This window comes from Mesocricetus auratus, unplaced genomic scaffold (genome assembly GCF_017639785.1).
Source record: "Mesocricetus auratus isolate SY011 unplaced genomic scaffold, BCM_Maur_2.0 Super-Scaffold_6731, whole genome shotgun sequence".
NCBI classification, from domain to species: domain Eukaryota; kingdom Metazoa; phylum Chordata; class Mammalia; order Rodentia; family Cricetidae; genus Mesocricetus; species Mesocricetus auratus.
Window position 1 is genome coordinate 399,526 of NW_024429185.1, and position 19,202 is coordinate 418,727.

At 40.9% G+C, this 19,202-nt stretch overlaps 1 protein-coding gene and 1 pseudogene across 1 annotated transcript in view; both read left to right on the plus strand.

Annotated features, from left to right (window-relative positions):
* Positions 1–7,110: 7,110 nt before the first annotated feature.
* LOC121139153 lies at positions 7,111–19,072 on the plus strand (annotated as a pseudogene).
* LOC121139104 (5-formyltetrahydrofolate cyclo-ligase) overlaps positions 18,562–19,202 on the plus strand; it is a 34,109-nt gene continuing 33,468 nt past the window's right edge. The window contains exon 1 of the mRNA XM_040742011.1: positions 18,562–19,188. Within this exon, the coding sequence (XP_040597945.1) occupies positions 19,072–19,188 (117 nt within the window). The 5' untranslated portion in view covers positions 18,562–19,071. The remainder of the gene's footprint in view (positions 19,189–19,202) is intronic.

Here is a 19,202-nt window from a genome sequence, read left to right on the forward strand (position 1 = left end):
AGGAGAAAAAAGGGAAGGGCCTTTTCCTTTAGCTTCCTTTTATCTCTACCTTGACCACGCCCTGTTGGGCGGATAGCTCACTCCTACAAAGGTGGATTACTGCTATTGGCAGACAGCACAACCTTATACATAATAGATCCTAACAATTCCACAAGCAAACTATAAGCTCTGACAAACACAGCACAGTAGCAAGATATAACAATACAAAAATAGTATCAATAGTAAACTCACTGGGAACAAAGTTAGGGGAAAATTCCATTAATAACAGCTTTTAAAAAATAGTTGGGAATAAGCCTATCCATGAAAGTAAAAGACCTACAATGAAAATTTAAGAAACTAAAGAAAGAAATTGAGGAAGACACTAGAAGTTAGAACTACCTCTTGTTCTTTTGGGTAGGCAGAATATTGTGTATGTGGATGGCTATGTTACTAAAAGTAATGTACAGGTTCAAAGCAATTCCTGTCAAAATGACAATAATATTCATCACAGAACAAGAAAAGACAATCTGAAAGCTCACATGGAAGCACAAAACTCCTAGTAACTAATGTAATTCTTAGCAGAAAGAATAATGCAGAATATGTCACAATATCCGATCTCAAATTGTATTACACAGTTATTGTGACAAAAACAGTGTGGTACTGTCACAACCCAGATATATAGATCAATGGACTAAAATAGCTGACCTTGGGGTAAAGCCACATAGCCACAGTCATCTGATCAAAATATAAATTGGAGACAAAATAGCCTCCCTTACAAATGACTCCAGGCAAATGATTTACACTGTAAAAGGATACAACTAGATCTCCATTTCTCACCCTCCACAGAATCAATTCAAAATAGATCAAAGACATTAAAGTGAGACAAGAAACTTAGCAAAAGTTAGAAGAAAATCTAAGTAAAACACCTGAAGACGCAGGCAAAGGCAAGCATTTTTGAAAAAGAACTCTAATACGTAGGAAATAGTTCTAAGAATTGACAAATGGGAGATTACATGAAATTAAAACAACTTTGCCCAGCAAAGGAAACGACACTAGAATGAAGAAACAACCTACACATAAGAAAAGTCATCAATTTCTAAGGCACTGTTAAAAGGAACACATAAAAACAAAGCACTTAAATCAGTAAATGGGCCCATGAACTGAATAGACTTTAAATGAAGAAACACAAATGGACAGTACGTACTTGGAAAAGTGTTCAAAATCATCAAGGAGACACAAAACTGTTTTGAAATTCCAATTCTACCCAGTTAGAATGGCCATGATCAAGAAAACAAATAAATGCATGAGAGAATGGGGGAGTGGTGAGGGGGAGGAAAATGCTTATTCGTTGCTGGTGGGAAAACAAACCTGTGCAGCCACTATGGAAATAAGTAAGGGGGCTCCTCAAAAAATTAAAAATTGAATGACCACTTCAACCTCCTATGTTACTCTTATGTATGTATTTGAAGGATGCTAAGCTAACACAGCACAAAAATACCTTACCTACACTTCCACATTTATTTCTGTACTATTTATAATTGCCTGAACTAGAATCAGCCTAGATTTTCATCAACAATAAATGGACAAAGGAAACATGATTCATATTCACAGAAGAATTTTTTAAAGATTTATTTATTATGTATACAATGTCTGTCTGCATGTACCCCTACAGGCCAGAAGAGGGCACCAAATCTCATTACAGATGGTTGTCAGCCATCACGTGGTTGCTGGGAATTGAACTCAGGACCTCTGGAAGAGCAGCTAGTGTTCTTAACCACTGAACCATCTCTCCAGACCCTACAGCAGATCCTGTAGATAAAAATGAAATCGTGACATTTGTCAGGAAAGTAGGTACAATTGAAATCATTAGGTGAAATAAACTGAGTTCAGAAAGTCTAATACCACACTTTCTCTCAGATGCAGGACTTACATAAATCTGGTTCTCATGACACCAATTTCCCTAGGATCCAAGCCACTAGAAATACTGTTGTCCAACCAGAAGACCTAAAATATAGATTTATCCATGTTTCTGTCCTATGTTAAACCTTTCAAATGTCCCTCTTACTTTCAGCTCACAATGCAGTACACAAAACTTACAACCCGGGACGCAAGGCTACTGTGAGCTGGACTCCCATCTCTTCTCTGAACACATCATCCATACACTGGAGGCCACACTGTAGCTCACCACAAAGCACACTGGTGAAGCACAATTACACACTTCACATGCTGCACTCTCCCATTGGTGACATCTTGTTTATCTACCTATAAAGCCAACTTTGATGCCAGTCTTCTCAGAAAAGACCCACACACACATTGTCTTTTGTATTATTTTGTACTGTGATACTCTACAGTTAGAATTTGTTGTTGCTGTTGCTGTTGGTTCATACAGTATTCAGATGCCTAGAGCCCAGCTCAGGACCTGGCATGTAGCAAGTACTCAGTAGAGAGCAATTGGCTTGGTACATAGCTGTCAATTCTCTTTATTTTGCTCTTTGCTGAATGTTTAGGTCTTGGCACTTGTAGAAAATTGCCCTCGAGAGACCCAGTTTCACTTGGTGTCACCAAATACTTCTGCTTCTTTGGCTACGTGTGCTCTTTGCCATTCCATTCTGGGCAGTGGAAATCCCAAGGCCCTCTACCACAATGACTTTAACATCCTATTTAAACAGGCCTACCCTTGTACTTCCCCTGAGATGATATTTGGAAGAAAAGAACATTTTCTTTTTTGCTTTGCTGAGTAAAACTTAACAGAAAAGCTAATATAGTTTTGGGTACAATATCAACCTGAGTTTATATCAGGGCATACACTAAATACTCAATAATGCTACAGAACCCAGTGAACATTTACTATGTGTTTTATATGTACCAGTTCCTAAGCCAGGCCTTCCAGAGAAATCAAAGGTGAGATAGTACCACTCCCGAGAGTAATGAGCTTGTAGCTCAAAGCGTACAGTAGCTGCACTGTATGACTGAGCACAACACCTGTTCTCTGAATACCTACTTCCATCTAGCACATATACAGAGGTTTGTTGTGGGATATTTGGTTGCACTGTGAACCCAGAAACTGTGCTAAGAAAATCAACCTTGTGTCAAGAGGTATAGCCAGCAACTAGTTGACAGGAATTAGCCAGGCAGAGTATGGGGGAGCAAGGAAGATGGATGGAGAGACACACAGGAAGTAGTAGGAAGACTGGAGGCTTTTTTGCAGTCTTCTTGGTTTGAGACAGCTGGAGAGATACTCTTTTGCTGGGTCTTCAGCCAAAGAGGAAGGTTAGTTGTTGCTTCTAGGCCTCTCTGAGCTAGCATGTTTTCACCCTGGTGTCTGACTCCCAAGTCTTTATTTGCAAGAATAATAATAGAGACTTAGTTAAAAACCACATTTGCTGGCAGTGGCAGAACAGGTGCCAACCAGCAGGACTGGAAGTATGGGAACAAAAAACCTTGGCCAGAGGCCCACTTCCCCATCAGCATGGGAGCAGGCAGCTGTAACCTACTACAGAGAAGACATGTTTACTAAAAACAATATGGTGCCCAGAAGAAATGTTTACCAGAGCAATAAGTTCCTGATAAGGGTTCGCCCATGGAAACACCCTGACCTTGACCTTTTCCAATGACTAACTGCCTCTTCCTGATCCTCCACTGCCGCCTCTGGTGTTAGGGCATATAGTAACCAGCCAGGGTAAGAATAAAGTGGAGCCTTCTTGAGGGGCCTTCTGGGAGCCTTCTGGAAGACTTCTTAAAGCTTTCTTTGCACCACCGACTGGTCTCTATGTCATATCCCGACATCCTCCCCACATTCTCAGACACATGTTGCGCAGTGGGCATGGCATGGAAGTCCCACCAGGACACAACCTTAGCAGAGAGGCACCAATTGTGGGGACACATAGAATAGCTAAAATAGCAGTAGGTTCAGATGCAGCTGCTAAGCCAACAGTAAAACAGTAGAGGTTTCCTGACTATATCCTTAAAGATAACCTCTCTCCAGGTTCCCATTCCTTGGTTCACTTCATACATTCTTTCCCCCTTTCATTTCCTTTTGCCTCCATATCCTTAGATAACATTTTACCTCACTACCCAGGATACACAACACTTCCCTGCTTTCTTAGGTATGAATCCACCTACTTAGGTGACAACTAGTTGGGTCTCTCAGAAACCATCTTGAGGCTTCCTCCTGAACATAAGAAGAAAATCAGAGGAACTCTTGCTTGCATTTGTGAACACAGGACAGCCTGGGGTTTAGTCTCCTTAGAGAGAAATACAACTTCTACCAGAAACCTTGTCACTCTGAACCTCTAGTTTATTTTTTAAACAAAACTAAAACAAACAAATAAAAACAAAAACGAAAAACTAATAACCCAGGGAAATGGGGAGATGAGTTTGTCTCCAGTGGATTTTTCTGACTGTGAAGGCCTGACCCCACAGGACAGAAGAAGGTCACAGAAGACACACCAATGGAGTCTTGTGCTTATTTTTCTCTTTCGTGCTTCAACTGTGTTATTAGTGTGTCAGGTCCAAAAGAAAATGGGGACAATGGATAACTGTGGTTCATATTAGCATACCAAGAATATTTTGACTGCCAGACTCTCTCAGCATTGAAAGTACCTGTTACAGAGTCCATGGCTCTTCTCACCCCACTCCTTACACTAAACTCCCGCTTTGATCTCTTGGTTCTGAGCCCCTCTCTTGGCCTTTTCTGAACTTTGCTCTCTCTTCTCTTCCTCTTGTATTCCTCCTCTCCCCATGGACCAGTTCAGTCTACTGGTCATGTTTAGCCTACTACTCTCTCTCCTTGCTCTGACCTCTTTCATATGCCTCTGCTTGTACTCTACCTCATATCTACAATGAAAAATTTTCCTCAATCTTACCTTGGAGGGGTCACGTCCTCATTTTACATAAGTGGAGACCATCATTCTTGACAGAGAATTTGTCTTGGTCAGGGCTTCATAATAGGGAAGTAGCTAAATTCAGAGGAGTGAAAGGGCCAAGAAGAGTGAGAGCTTCCGCATGCAACCTCCGAGGAAGCTTCAAAAAACCCAGCAAAATTTCAGGTTCCTCCTGTGGAGAAAAGAGAAGTCAACCTCAATAGTATCTTTTAAAAGCTACTTACTTTATCCTGCAGCTTGCATCATCATGGGTACTCATCAGCTGGGATGGTCTTGGAGTTATGTCCATTTGTTTCTTATCACAACTATTGCTTCTTCTTGGTCAGAAAAGAAAAGAGTCCCAACTGTTTTGAGTCATTTCAGCCAAGTTCTAGACATTAAGGAACAAATACTAGTTAGCCCTATTGGGTCTTGACAAATGTCAGGGTCATGAGAAACATAGACAGACAGACAGACAGACAGACAGACAGACACACACACACACACACTGGATTACTATTTTAAACCTTGAGTTCTGAGAGGGTGGTTTATTGTAAGCATAGACAATTGGATATAGCAGTATTTATGCAAGTGCAATGAAAATAATACATAAGGGTGTGTGTAAAGGGAAGCCTTTTCCTTGAGAGAAGCCTTCCCGCCAGCCTGGTTCTAGAGCCGCATTAGTCCCAAATAAACACACAGGAGGCTATATTAATTATGAAGCTGTTGGCCTTGCTTGTTTCTTACTGGCTAGCTCTGACTTAAGTAATTACCCCATAATTGTTAATCTAAGAATATCTCTTACCAGAGAAGTTTCCGGGCTTCCTACCCCATGGTGTTACATCTCGACTCTCTGTGTTTCTCCTTTCCAGAGTTCTCCTGGACTCCTAGTCCCACCTATCTTGGTTCCCTATTGGCCCAACAGTGTTTTATTGACATATACATAGGACTTCCCCCATCAGGTGTGGACACTAATAATCAAAACATTGACAGCAAAAACTTTGTACAAAAGATGAAGTTCTTAATTCATTATTAAGATGACACATATTCTTGTTGTTCTCAGTTCATTCAGTCCTGACTGGGCCACCAAGTTTCTCCAATAGAAGCTTCTGAATAAAACAAACATGAAGAAAGTTTTAGTGAGGCCATAGATGTGTTTCTTTCATATTTGTGTCACTGGGGGGTTGAACCTAGGCAAGCAAGATAACCAGCTGCCCTGCCACTATGATAAATCCAAGGCCCTAAGCCAAAGGGCTCTTCAAGTATAGAAACATTGAAAAATCTTTTTTCATCATTTATCTCCCCAATCAGCCTCCCCACCTAATTCACAATGGATAAAATTCAGATCTTCAGAATTATTGTACAACCTCAGACTACAACCACCTTAATGTGTAGTTCATCTCTATACTTGAACCTCTTCTAATCATTACTTTCAGCAGATTCTTGAACTATGTATGGCATGCTATGTTTATCCTCTTTGTAGGCTTGAAAAATTCTTTTAAAACCTAGTAAACAACAGTCCTGGTACATTGTTCCTTGGTCTACATTTATTGAGTAATATAATAAATATATGGTTTTCAGTTTCCTCTACTGACTGGCTCTTCAGTTTGAGGCTGTCAGACAAGCATGGCTGAAAGGATATAGTCTTCTGCATATATGTTTCTCTTATTGGTTGATGAATAAAATACTGATTGATCAGGTAGGAAGGATAGGCGGGGCTGGGAGACAAGAATTATGGTAGAGGCAGATAGAGAGGCCAGGATCAGTTGCCATGTAGTGGAGGAAGGAGTAACAGGTCCAGACCCTTCTCTGGTAAGGCAAGACCATGTGGAAATACATAAATTTACAGACATGGGTTAATAATTAAGACAGAGCTAGCCAATAAGAAGCCCTACCTATCAGCCAACAGTTTAATAATTACTATGCCTGTATGCTTATTTGGGGCAGAAGCGGCTGTGTCCTGGCAGGACAAGAAAGAAAAACAACAGCAACACATGGTTCCTCATCACCATGCATTCATCGGCTGCCTTTACTGCTTTGCACTTATGTGAAGACACTGAAGCTCCAACCCAAAGTCTGCTACTTTGCATTAGCCACTGATTTCACCATTTCCACCAAGCTCCTCTCAGAATTGCTACCAAAGCTCAAAAAATGAGAGGTTTGCTCTTAACTTCAAATTGTGGACTTCTGAAGTTCTATGCTTCCTGGGTCAGGAGATGCCTGAGAAGTCAAATCAGCACTAGTTCATAAAAGAATGAAGCGCAGTACCATGAAGCACCTGTATCTCACCAGACACGGTGACCGGCACAAGGCCATCTCCTTTAGTTTTACCTCAACCCTCAAAAGTCAGCCTAGACAGCTTCCTTTTACAAAGTTCAGACCATATCCCAGTAAACAGGAAGAAGACTTGTCTACAACTGAGATCAGGCATTGTGATTCTAAGGCCATTGCTCCTTCTAAATTCTCCCATGATTTCTGGCCCAGGTACAGGGTAATATATATGATTTAAGAATATGTATTAAGGACAAGAAAGGTGGCTCAGAAGTTAAGAGCACTTGCTGCTGTTTCAAGGGATCCCAGGTTCAGATTCCAGCATCCATACCAGGCTGCCTGTAACTCTAATTCTCAGGGATCCAACGCCCTCTTCTGGTTTCCATAGGTACTGTATGCACATGCATAAAACAAAAGTAGATACATATTTTAAAAAGAATATGTACTACGTTTGGATTAAAGCCAGATTGTTTCCTATCAGAAATTACAAATATGAGAAGGAAGGGGCTGACTTTTTCTCCTCTCAACCTACATCTACATCTCAAGTGTGGTATTGCCAGAGCAACTTTGAATGGGCCTCTAGCTCCCAGGAACTTACAGGAGTCTAATTTCTCCACATCCTCTCATTAAATACACTTAAACTGAATCATAAGAGGAAGAGGAAGTGGTGTTGCTCTGAAACATTTTCCTCCTTCACAGTATGAACTTTTGCTTTCACACACAGCCCACACAGTGAGCTACATAAAGAGAAATTCCAGCAGCCTCCACATATTACCCCTTCATTGTCAAACCATCTTTAGCTTAGCTGCCTCTTTGACCTCCAGGTGGACAGCTCCAGTTCTCCCTGCCAAGGATAAAGACTAAATATAAGTTCATGTACATCCACTCTCTGGCTGAGGACTATCTTCAGTATGTCCTGCAGGTACCTGCTTTTGAATTGGCTCCAAGCAAAATATCCAGTTTGCTACAAAGAATTGCTTTCTCAGTTCAAAAAGAAGTCAAAAAGATCTGAAGCTATACTTGGATGATTTTGATGTGGGATCCATAGATACCGCCAGAACAATATTCAACCAAGTTATGGAAAAAGAATTTGAAGATGGCATCATTAACTGGGGAAGGATTGTGACTATATTTGCCTTTGGGGGTGTTCTCCTCAAAAAGACTTCCACACAAGCAGGTTGGCTTGGATGTGGGTGTTTACAAGCAACTTTCCAGTTTTGTGGCTGAATTCATACTGAACAACACAGCAGAGTGGATACGTCAGAATGGAGGCTGGGTAGGTGTGATGGCATTCTTTTTATGTTTCTATACTATAAAATTGGAATGGAGAGTCTCCTTACTAATGAAAAAATAACTACAAGATTTAAGTCTGTTTGTATTCTTAATTTTGATGCTTTTAATTAAACGTAAACCAAGCAGAAATCTCCTGGGTCATTTCCAGTGGGCCCTACAACTTTTTAGTTGGCAAACATTTGTGTCTCCTGCTGTTATCCTTGCTTTTTGAACTGCAGTCATGAGGTCTGGGACTGAGAGCAGCAGCTTTTGACTGCATCTTCAGAATCGGCAGTGCAGACCATCAAGCATCTGCCTTTTGCTAGGGTTCTCATGACAATGGAGAATTAGTACAGAAAGAGCTGGTATTAGATCTTGTCCTTTGTATATGGCTGTGTTGTAGTCAGCTGCACAGTTTTGTACATTCATTATTTACACATTGACTTTACCATTTTGTAATATACAAATTATGGGCTATTGAACTTTTATGATAAAAATAATGTACTGCCTCACTGGAAGGAACTCATTTCCTTTTTTCTTTCTTTTTTTGTTGTTTAACAGTATCTAAAACATCCAGGACTGTATGGAGAGTTTTTGGAGATCAGATTATCCAGAAGCCTTTGCAGCTAGATTTACATGCTTCACTTTGTGTCCCAATATGCTTAATTAGTATGTGGACTAGACATGCAGTGCACATCTGTAATCACAGAGCTCATGAACAAAAAACAAGAGGACCAAAAGCTCAGGGTAATCTTAGACTACACAGCAAGCCAGTAGAAGGCCAGATTGGTCATATGAAGGCCTGCTTAATCTCCCCACCCCAAATAGTACATGAATTTATTCTGTAACTATGTTTTTCAACCCAGGGTACTTAAAATAGCATTTTAAAAGAATACTGTAGGAAATCAGGAGGTAGATCAGTTGTGGAACTCCTGTGTTGCAATCCCTAACACCACAAGTAAATAAAAATCGAAAGAATTCTTAGTATGTTCTGCTGGATATACATGCTGTCAAAGAGCTGGTCTCTTCTGAGTAATGTATATGTGGGTTATTTCCAGAGTTTTCTGTCACAAGAAATGTTTCTTTAACTATACCAGTATGTACTGTCTCCTGTGTTCAGGTGTTTTCTAGGGTGGATACTAAGTCATAGTATTATTCACTCATGGTGTGTATCCATTTTGAAATTACTACATTATTCTGTCCCATAGCAGTTCTATCAAAATATAATCCTGTCTGCAGCATTTTAGAATACCCAATGTTTCCTGGGTACAAGTAGGTCCTAGTAATCTATTACAATTTCTCCACTTGGTTACACTAAATGCACACAGTTATGTTAAATCATTTCACCCTTGGTTACTAGTACAGTTAAAGTTCTCTTCATGCTGAGCTCAAAGTTCATGTTTGTAGAGACAGCCTTTTCCTTGCCAGCTGCTTTGGTTTTTCCCCCACCAGTTGCCTGGACTCTGCCATGTTGTAATCCCCAAATAACACACAAGAAGCTGTATTGATTATGAAGCTGTTGGCCTTGCTTGTTTCTTACTGGCTAGCTCTGACTTAAGTATTTATCCCATAATTGTTAATCTAAGTATTTCTCTTACTGGAGAAAAGTTCCAGACATCTTACTTCTCTGGCAGGCTACATTGTGACTCCCTGTGTTTCTCCTACCCAGAATCCTCCTGGACTCCTAGTCACACCTATCTTGCTTCCCTATTGGTCAATAGTGCTTTATTGACATATACCCAGGACTGCACCATCATCTCCTCTTTTCTGTCTAAACAAAAAGAAAGGTCTTAACTTTAACATAGTCAAATCATATATAACAGAACAGTTATCAAGTAAGAACACAGTTACAATATTTTGTTTATCACCATTCAGCAAAATTTAAAGAAAATATCATCCATCCCATCCTTGTGAGTCCAAAGTCCTATATGTAGCTTATCTTTTATCATAACTAAGGAAAACTACAATTATAACTATCTGCCTTCAACTCTATCAAAGACCACAGAAGGATATATATATGTATATACATATATATATATATATATGTATATAAAGAACTCAAGAAGCAAGTCTCCAAAACACCAAAGGATCCAATTAAAAAGTGGGCTACAGAACTAAATAGAGAATTTACAATAGAGGAGTCTAAAATGGCTGAGAGGCACTTGAGAAAGTGCTCAACATCCTTAGCTATTTGGGAAATGCAAATAAAAACAACTCTGAGATACTATCTCTCTCTCTCCTGTCAGAATGGCTAAAATAAAAAACACCAATGACAATTTATGCTGGAGAGGATGTGGTGAAAGGGGAACACTCCTCCACTGCTGGTGGGAGGGTCAACTTGTACAGCCACTTTGGAAATCAGTATGGAGATTTCTCAGAAAAATGGGAATAAACCTACCACAAGACACAGCAACTCCACTTTTAGGCATATATCTAAAAGATCCTATTAATACAACAAGGATGTCCGTTCCACTATGTTCATAGCAGTATTATTTGTAATAGCCAGAACTTGTAAGCAACCTAGATGCCCCTCAAACGAAGAGTGGATAGAGAAAATGTGATACATTTACACAATGGAGTACTATTCAGCAGAAAAAAAACAATGGAATCCTAAAATTTGCAGGCAAATGGATGGCACTAGAAGAAACCATCCTGAGCTAGGTAACCCAGTCACAAAAAGAGAAACATGGCATATGCTCTGTCATACATGGATTTTAGACATAGATCTGGGGAGTGCCAGCCTACAGTCCCATGGCCAGAGAGTCTGGGAAACAGAACTTTCATTCAGTAGCTGATGGAAGCAGAGGCAGACTCCCATGGCTAAGCACTGAGCTGAACTCAAGAAATCCAGTGACAGAGAGGGAGGACTGATAACCAAAGGCATTAAGACTGGGTTGGTTTAAGCCCCAGAAACAGCTGACCTACAAGGGTTAGCTCTTGACTCCCAGACTGATGCCTGGGAATCCAGCATGGGTCTGATCAAGACCCCCCTGAATGTGGATGTCAGTGAGGAGGCCTAGGTAATCTATTGAGCCTTGGGTAGTAGATCAGTATTTATCCCAGGTATACAAATGGACTTTGGACTCCCATCCAACAATGAGAGATGCACTCTCACCCTGAACTCTTGGGGGAGGGTCTAGGCTCTGCCCTGGATGAAATGACAGACTATGGACACCCCCATGGAGGGCCTCACCCTCCCTGGGGAAATGGGGGATTGGTGGGAGGGCACAGGAGGAGGGGAGGGAAACGGAGAGGGACCTGGAATTGACATGTGAACCAACATTGTTTCTAATTTAAATTTAAAAATAATATATATATAAAGAAAAAAAAGAATTGCCTGCTTATTGCCCAGATTTCAATTATTTTATTAACAAATGAATTCTTTGAACAACCTGAATGTAAATTATTTTTTATATGTGGCAGTTTCTCCCAGCATGTTGTAACCTCTATGACTGTAGATGTTTTCAATAATTACATGCTTAAAAATTTGATGCAATTGACTTTGTTGAACACAGACTTTGTTCCATTTATATTTTGTTGAAAGTCTGCTTGCCCAGTGCTATGTCTTGCTGTAAAGCAGTTCTCCTTGGTATTGCTTTCAACTACCTGTAACTCTCTTTTTAAGTTGACTTGACTTGTGTCTAGGTGAAACATGCCAAATGTTTGGTTATGTTTCTTCTGGTTGGCTGTGGGAAGGGCTCAGGAAACTCTGTGATGCACTGTGTATATGTTAAGTGAAGACAAGTGTCTTCTAGTGCAGAGGCTACAAATGAGCCTGTAGAGAATAGTCTTACAAGCTTTATAGGTTTACTCTATGTGCCCATTGTCTATCACAGCTTGTGGAAGACACAGAATACATGTTACTTCAAAATATAACTTCTTCATAACATATTGTGTTAATTCTTAGAATTCAAAATGAATGAAGGAATGGAATGCCCTCTTTGAATTTCTAGAAATACGTTGGCTTGGAAATCATAGAGATATTAGCATGTATACAGTAGGGAAAACTTATCTTAATGGAGATATAAAAGTACATCTCATGCACCATACATACATACATACATACATATATACATACATACAAGCATACACCCCCACACACACACAACCTTCATAAAGCTCCTATGTGGGTTCTCAGGTATTTTCTTTTATACCTAGCACATTATGCTATAGACATATTAGAAGCACTCTTTAAGACCATTTAAAGCAATCTCAATACTGTATTCTAGCCAATAGTAATAACTTATTCTGATAATGGCAAATAGCGCTCTAGTGATCCAGTATACACAGGCATAGCAAACTGATACCTTTTTTTCACAGTGTCCTTTGACAAATCCACTTCAATGAATGAATTTACTTTGAATGATTCCTTTTGTAGGAAATACACTTGTCTATGGTAGCAGTCAGGGGTCCCAGTAGGAAGGAGAAATGGTTAGTTCATAATTTTTCCTTTTTTCTTTCTGAAAGAGAAACCTCTAAACTGACCATAAAACATGCAACATATGGTCTTGTTACATTTGAAATATGCCTGAAACTTTATGAGAAGTTTTGGACCAAGATATGATACAGAAGTAAAGTATAGATATTAGGAGCAACAACTCCAGGTGCTTTATTTCAGGGTGCAGTGCTTACCATCTATGTGACCAGAAAAACTTACATAACTTTTCTATACTTTGTTTCCTTGTCTCTAAAACTAGGCTACATTGCAGCCTATCTGCCTTAATCTGGGTTAAGGATCATGAGTTATTTACACACAAAACATCCAGAGTAACTTCTATGAATGAGTTGCTCAGTACAATTTTAAGACCATTATTATTACTAATAATCACTAATATTAATACTACTACTAATAATATTGCATAGTTTCCATTTAGCAAATCTAAGTATATTTAGACTTCAAAAGTTGTTAGATATTAATAACTCTGGACCTCAGGTGAATTAAAGGGAAAAATGTAAGACAATGCATTAGTAATGGAATGCATAATGTCATTCCTTTTTTAAAAAATCAGTTTGAATCTTTCCTCCTTCCCTGCCATTCCTTTCCTCCTCATTTTTCCTCCCTTCCTTTTCCTCCCTCTCATATTTCCTCTTTCTCATATTCCCTTTAGTTTCCCTTGTCATCTGTTTTTCTTCATCTTCTACATTTACTATTATTTTCTCCATTTCCCTCTGCCAGTTTGAAGTGCACAGTTGAACTTATAATGCCTGGTAGAAGATTTAATGTGATTTTTCTATTAATGATCATGGATATTTGGGAGGAAAAGATAGTTCCTAAAGCCACTGGAATACATTTTAGTAGCTGCTGTCTATAGTTTCAGCTACACAGAGGTGAAGGATCCAGGAACATTGCTTGAGCACAAAAGTTCAAGGCCACTGTGGGTCATACAGTAAGACCCTTTTTGAAAAACAAGGAATGTGCTTAAGATGAAACTTGGAAATCATACCTTCATTTGACTAAGGTGACTTTCAGGGTTAGGGTTAGGGCGACTTTCCTACTTCCATGCTCTTTAATGAGCACTTTTCTGGGTCAGGTTTGTGGAATAAAGAAGAACACTTGGTCATTAGCCCCACAGAGGGGGACTGTATCTTCTACACGCATCACTGTATCTTTCACGTTTAGCATAGGGCCATTGCACAGGAGGTACCTGACACATAGCTATGGATCTCAGGAAGTGACTCTGAAACCTGAGGACTGAACTTGGAATTTTCCTGCTTATTAGAGACATGACTTAGATTAAGTTACCTAGGAAGGACTCCAGAATTCAGGTTTCCTAAATAATACATATAACAACATAATATAACATAATGTAATAATGATTACATTATATAATATAATGTAATGATACTATAGCATAAACATAATAAAAATTAGGACAATGATATCTATAGGCAAAGACCAAGAAAGCTTTCTCTTAAAAGAACTTTTGTGAAAATATAAATAGAATTAAGCAAGTATGGGGGTTACATGGGAAATTCCAAGAAATTTAAATATATAATTTTAAAACTACTCCAAATACAAAAAGAAATCCCTTTAGAAGTGGGGATACACCAAATTGGCCCATTCCAAGTAACCAGAATAGTAAGCATTAAGCTAAGTAAGAGTGAGTAACTATTTAATAACTCTTTAATAGTAAGAGTTAAGCTAAGAGGTCCTCTCCTCTTCTCCCAGAATTGCAGATGTTTTGTTCCCACTTTAATAAATAAATTACCAATATTTGTTTCTGTATGTGTTTCATGCTTTAGTTTTTGAGTTTGCCTGTAACTTCACAATACTCAACACAGGGACAGTGCCAGTGACCATGCCAGTGAGTTGTAATTGAAGTTCCAGGTGTCAGCCCACCAGAAGGGAATCCTCTGATGGGCCAATCTCGTTTAGGCACTTCCACGGGACTGCAGACCCTGGAATGTCTTTTGCTTCTACTGTGTCTTTCCATGTTTGCTGCAGCTCTCTTTCTCCGGTATCTAGCATGGTGTGAGTGGATGTGGGGAGATCTTCACTGCCTATAATATAGTGTGCTTATCTCTTGGAAACATCCTGCTCTACTAGGCATTTTTACCTGTGGACTGTCAAGAAGATGGCACCTCTCTAATTTGTACTGTCTAATTTGATAATAATAATGATAGTTTATACATAGTTTTGGTTAATAAATGCAAGGCTATGTTTCACAGTCAAAGACTGAGTTTCACCTAAGGAGCTGCATGGATTGTATAGCTCAAGTTAAGGATTAATTACTGAGCCCAGATAGTTGGAGGAAATATGTTAGTTGGGATGGGCTTTGAGGTTTCAAAAGTACATGCCAACCCCAGAATCTCTCTCTCTCTGCTTATGAATCAGATAGAAAAGCTTAGCCACCAACTTCATGTATTTCTGTCAAAGCCCTGTGCTGCTGGTGGTTGCCCCCCTAGCAGTGGCAGGACAGGTACTGAAGTAAGGACTGATGATGTCATGGAGGGTAGTATATTTTCTACCTCTACCATGAGGTAGAAACTCTTCCACAAGGGTGTGCCTGTTATCCAAAGCTATGCTGTGTCACTAGGCTAAACCATATGGGGGTTAAAATCTGCTTCCTGACTCTTTCCTGAATCCACACTTTTCTATCCTCAGGGTCCCTGGCTGCTTACCCTTCCTCACTGATGCTCTCTCCTCAACCTTTTCTTTCTGACTTTTCATTTGGGCTTCATGGAGAGGACAATCACAGATTCAGTGTTGGGGTCATAAGTGGTGCCCTAAAAGGAAGGTCTCAAACTATTTTTCTATCTGACCTTCTCTTGTCTTCTGTTCTCTCACTCCACCCAGCCAGTTTTCTCCCAAGGCAAGACCCAAAAAGTAGAATTTACTTTCCCCAAGTCAAGTCATAGTCAACAGTCAGACTATATATGATCAGTCTGGCTTTCTAGCAGCCAGGAAGGGATCATGTCTCTTTCTGCTCCTACAGCAGGAAACTGGAGGGGTTTGAATAAAAATGGTTACATGAATATCAAGACATTTTTAAACGTGTGTGTGTGTGTGTGAAAAATTGTGTTTTGTTAGGCCATGTTCCAATTTTTAGATCAAGTTTGATGGCAAAATAGAAATCCTCTATTTTAGTTTATGTCACTTGCATTAGTGTTGGGGAAGTCCTGTGCATTTGTCAATAAAGAATAAAGCACTGTCTGGCCAATAGGGAATCTAGATAGGAGGGACTAGGAGTCCAGAAGGACTCTGGGTAGGAGAAACACTGAGAGTTCGAGATGTAACGCCATGGGGTAGGATCCCGGAACTATTCTCCGGTAAGAGACATACTTAGATTAACAATTATGGGGTAATTACTTAAGTCAGAGCTAGTCAGTAAGAAACAAGCAAGGCCAACAGCTTCATAATTCATATAACCTCCTGTGTGTTTATTTGGGACTGAAACGGCTCTAGAACCAGGCTGGCGGGAAAGCGGCTCTGGAACCAGGCTGGCTGAACGGCTCCTTCTCAAGGAAAAAGCTTCTCTTAACACATTAGATTTCCCTTGAGTCTAGTAATAGGTCCAACAGACAGAGCCCTTTCCCCCAAGACCATCTCAGTTGTCAATACTACCTCTGTGGTATGATTCCTAACTGAGGAAATGAAGACATTAAACACCAGATCCTTCTGTTTCCACATCCAGAGGGCTAGGATTACAGATACGGTTATCACCACACTCAGTTTGTGTGGTGTGGTGCTGGAGGTCCAACCCCCAGGATTTGTGCATGCAAGGCCAGCACTCTAGTGATGGTGCTTCATCCTAAACAGCATGTTCTTTTATTTTATCACCACCTTTAAACTGGAGAAGCAAAAAGGAATAAGCAAGAAGACCAGGTAGGGAGTTACTTAAATCCTACTGAGGTGAGTCAGAACAAGGAACCATCTTTGAGCCCTGCTGCCCACAGTGATGTGCTTGTTAGAAATGTTCCAAAGCACCCCAAAACAGTGCCACCAGATGGGGATTAAGTGTTCAGACTCATGAGACTGTGGATGGGGAATTCACATTCAAACAATGAAACTGTGTTTGTTTTACACAGTCTCCCTGTGCAGCTTAGGGTGACCCTGACACCACAATCCTTCTGTTTCAGCCTTCCCAATGCAGTGGAGGCATGTGCCACCACTTTCAAGATATGCTATGTGGGGCTGCTTTGATTTTGAGTCAGGGTCTTCCTACATACCTATGTATCTCAGAATGGCCTAGAACCTTCAAGGTTCAGACATTAGCCTGTAAGACCTTTAACAATCTCTTTTCTTTTCTTTTTCCTTTTTTAAAATTTAAATTAGAAACAAACTTGTTTTACATGTCAATCCTAGTTTCCTCTCCCTTCCCTCCTTCTCTGCCCACCAATGGCCCCCTATCCCATGCCCAGTTGGATCCCCATGGAGGGTGAGGCCTTCCATGGGGGAATATCTGTTTTCTACATGAACACTTGGTCTCTTCTTTTATTTCAGCTACCCTAGTGTCAAGTGCAACGTCTTCTCCTAGTATCCGACAGACACCTTTATGTTATTGAGTCTTCCTATGATTTTGATTTCTGATGGAAATAATGGCTCCAGCGTGTTGGAAACATTGGGGATACCAGTGATTCTGTCCTGGAGCCTTACCTGCCAGAGGACACACAGAGACCACTGAAGATTCACAACCCTAAAGAGCTGTAACCTATTTTGCAAACATTCACAGGTGCAAATATATTCTTGATGAAATATACACATTGAACTAAAGTATTTTTTGTCAAAGACTGGGATTGAGTAAAGAAAATGCTTTCTCCCATGCCAAACTGGACAAAGCTATTATTATTTTTGCAGCACTGGTGATCAAACCACGAGCCTTGTGCATGCTAGGCAGGCACTTCACCCCTCAGTTATGCTGTCAGACGACCTACTTATTACAGACATGAAACCACATAGAACAACCATGGATACTCAGAAAAAGCCTGCCTCTAGAATTCAACAGCAGCAATCTATCAACAGTAACATATACAATTAAATCTTTTTCTGTGTGTCTGCCATAAGTGAGAAAACCTAGGACCACATGCACGCCAAGTTTAAAGCTCTTCCTGAAGATTAATGCTTGCTGCACACAATGATTTACGGTAGTAATATGGATAGAAATCACCGGAGGACCATTTGGACTCCCGGGATGGCTCAGGATTCTCCATACTTAACATGCTTTCAGGGAACACCGATCCACAAAGTGCATTCATGTTCAAGTATTGGTAAAGGCATATTACGTGGCCACACTGACCTGATTTGCTAGGTCTATGAGCATAAAGATGAGAGCACAGATGTCAATGAATTAATTCAGTGCTTGTTTTACTGCCCATGCTAAGAACTCTGTTCATCTTCGCTCTCCCTCTTCCACATTCCTTTGTCTTAGGCCCTTAGATCTTACGGAAATGAACTGAAACCGTTTTCCATGGGGGCTGGAGATCTGAACTCGGCTCCTCATGCTGTCGTAGTATTTTACCAAGAAAACCATCTCCCTGGCTCTGAAAAATTAACTCTTAAAAGTCAGTCCGCGGCTACTGAGTGGCAACATGGGGATGATGGGGAGATCTGTATAATCTTAAAAGTCAGTCCGCGGCTATCTAGATACTTACTTTATTCTTTGCTCCCCACTCAGTCAAACGTCCTGTTAGGGAAAGGCATTATCTGTCTCTGAACAGCAGATTCCAACAGCAGCAAAGGCAGCTAAACTCTTCCGTAATAATGAACAGGGTGACTAAATCCTGAATTCTCCAGAGATGGGACATCCATCTCCAGAAACGGCCTGCCATAGCAGCCCTACAAGTTTATCGGAAATGAGCCAACTGACTGGAAAAGGGAGAGGAGGGCGCTTTCTGGAAAAGCAGACTTTCCCCCGTTGACCTGGAGGAGTCAAGTGTCCACCGGCAATGACGTACGTGCATCTGGTTTGCTTGGCCACAGCGGAAAGGCGGATGAGTACTGATCCACCCTCTGCAGAAGCACGGCTACCTCCACAGGCTGTGAGGGAGGGCTAAACGGACTGGGCTGCGTGCACAATCCTCAGCTACCCAGCGGAAAAGGCCAAGGACGCCACAGCCCGCTGTCATTTGCTGCCACTAAAAGGGGGCCGCTCACAGACCTAAGCGGCCGCTGCGCCGCCGTGCACGGAGGCCACGCCCCCCGGCGGCCGAGGGCAATGGGCGTGGCCGGGGCGGTGCCTGACACGTGATGGCGGCGGTCGCAGCAAGTAGCGCCAAGCGGACCCTGCGGGCCGAGCTGAAGCAGCGTCTGCGGGACTTAAGCGCCGAGGAACGACTGCGCCAGTCTCACCTCCTCACGCAGAAGGTGCGAGAAGGCTG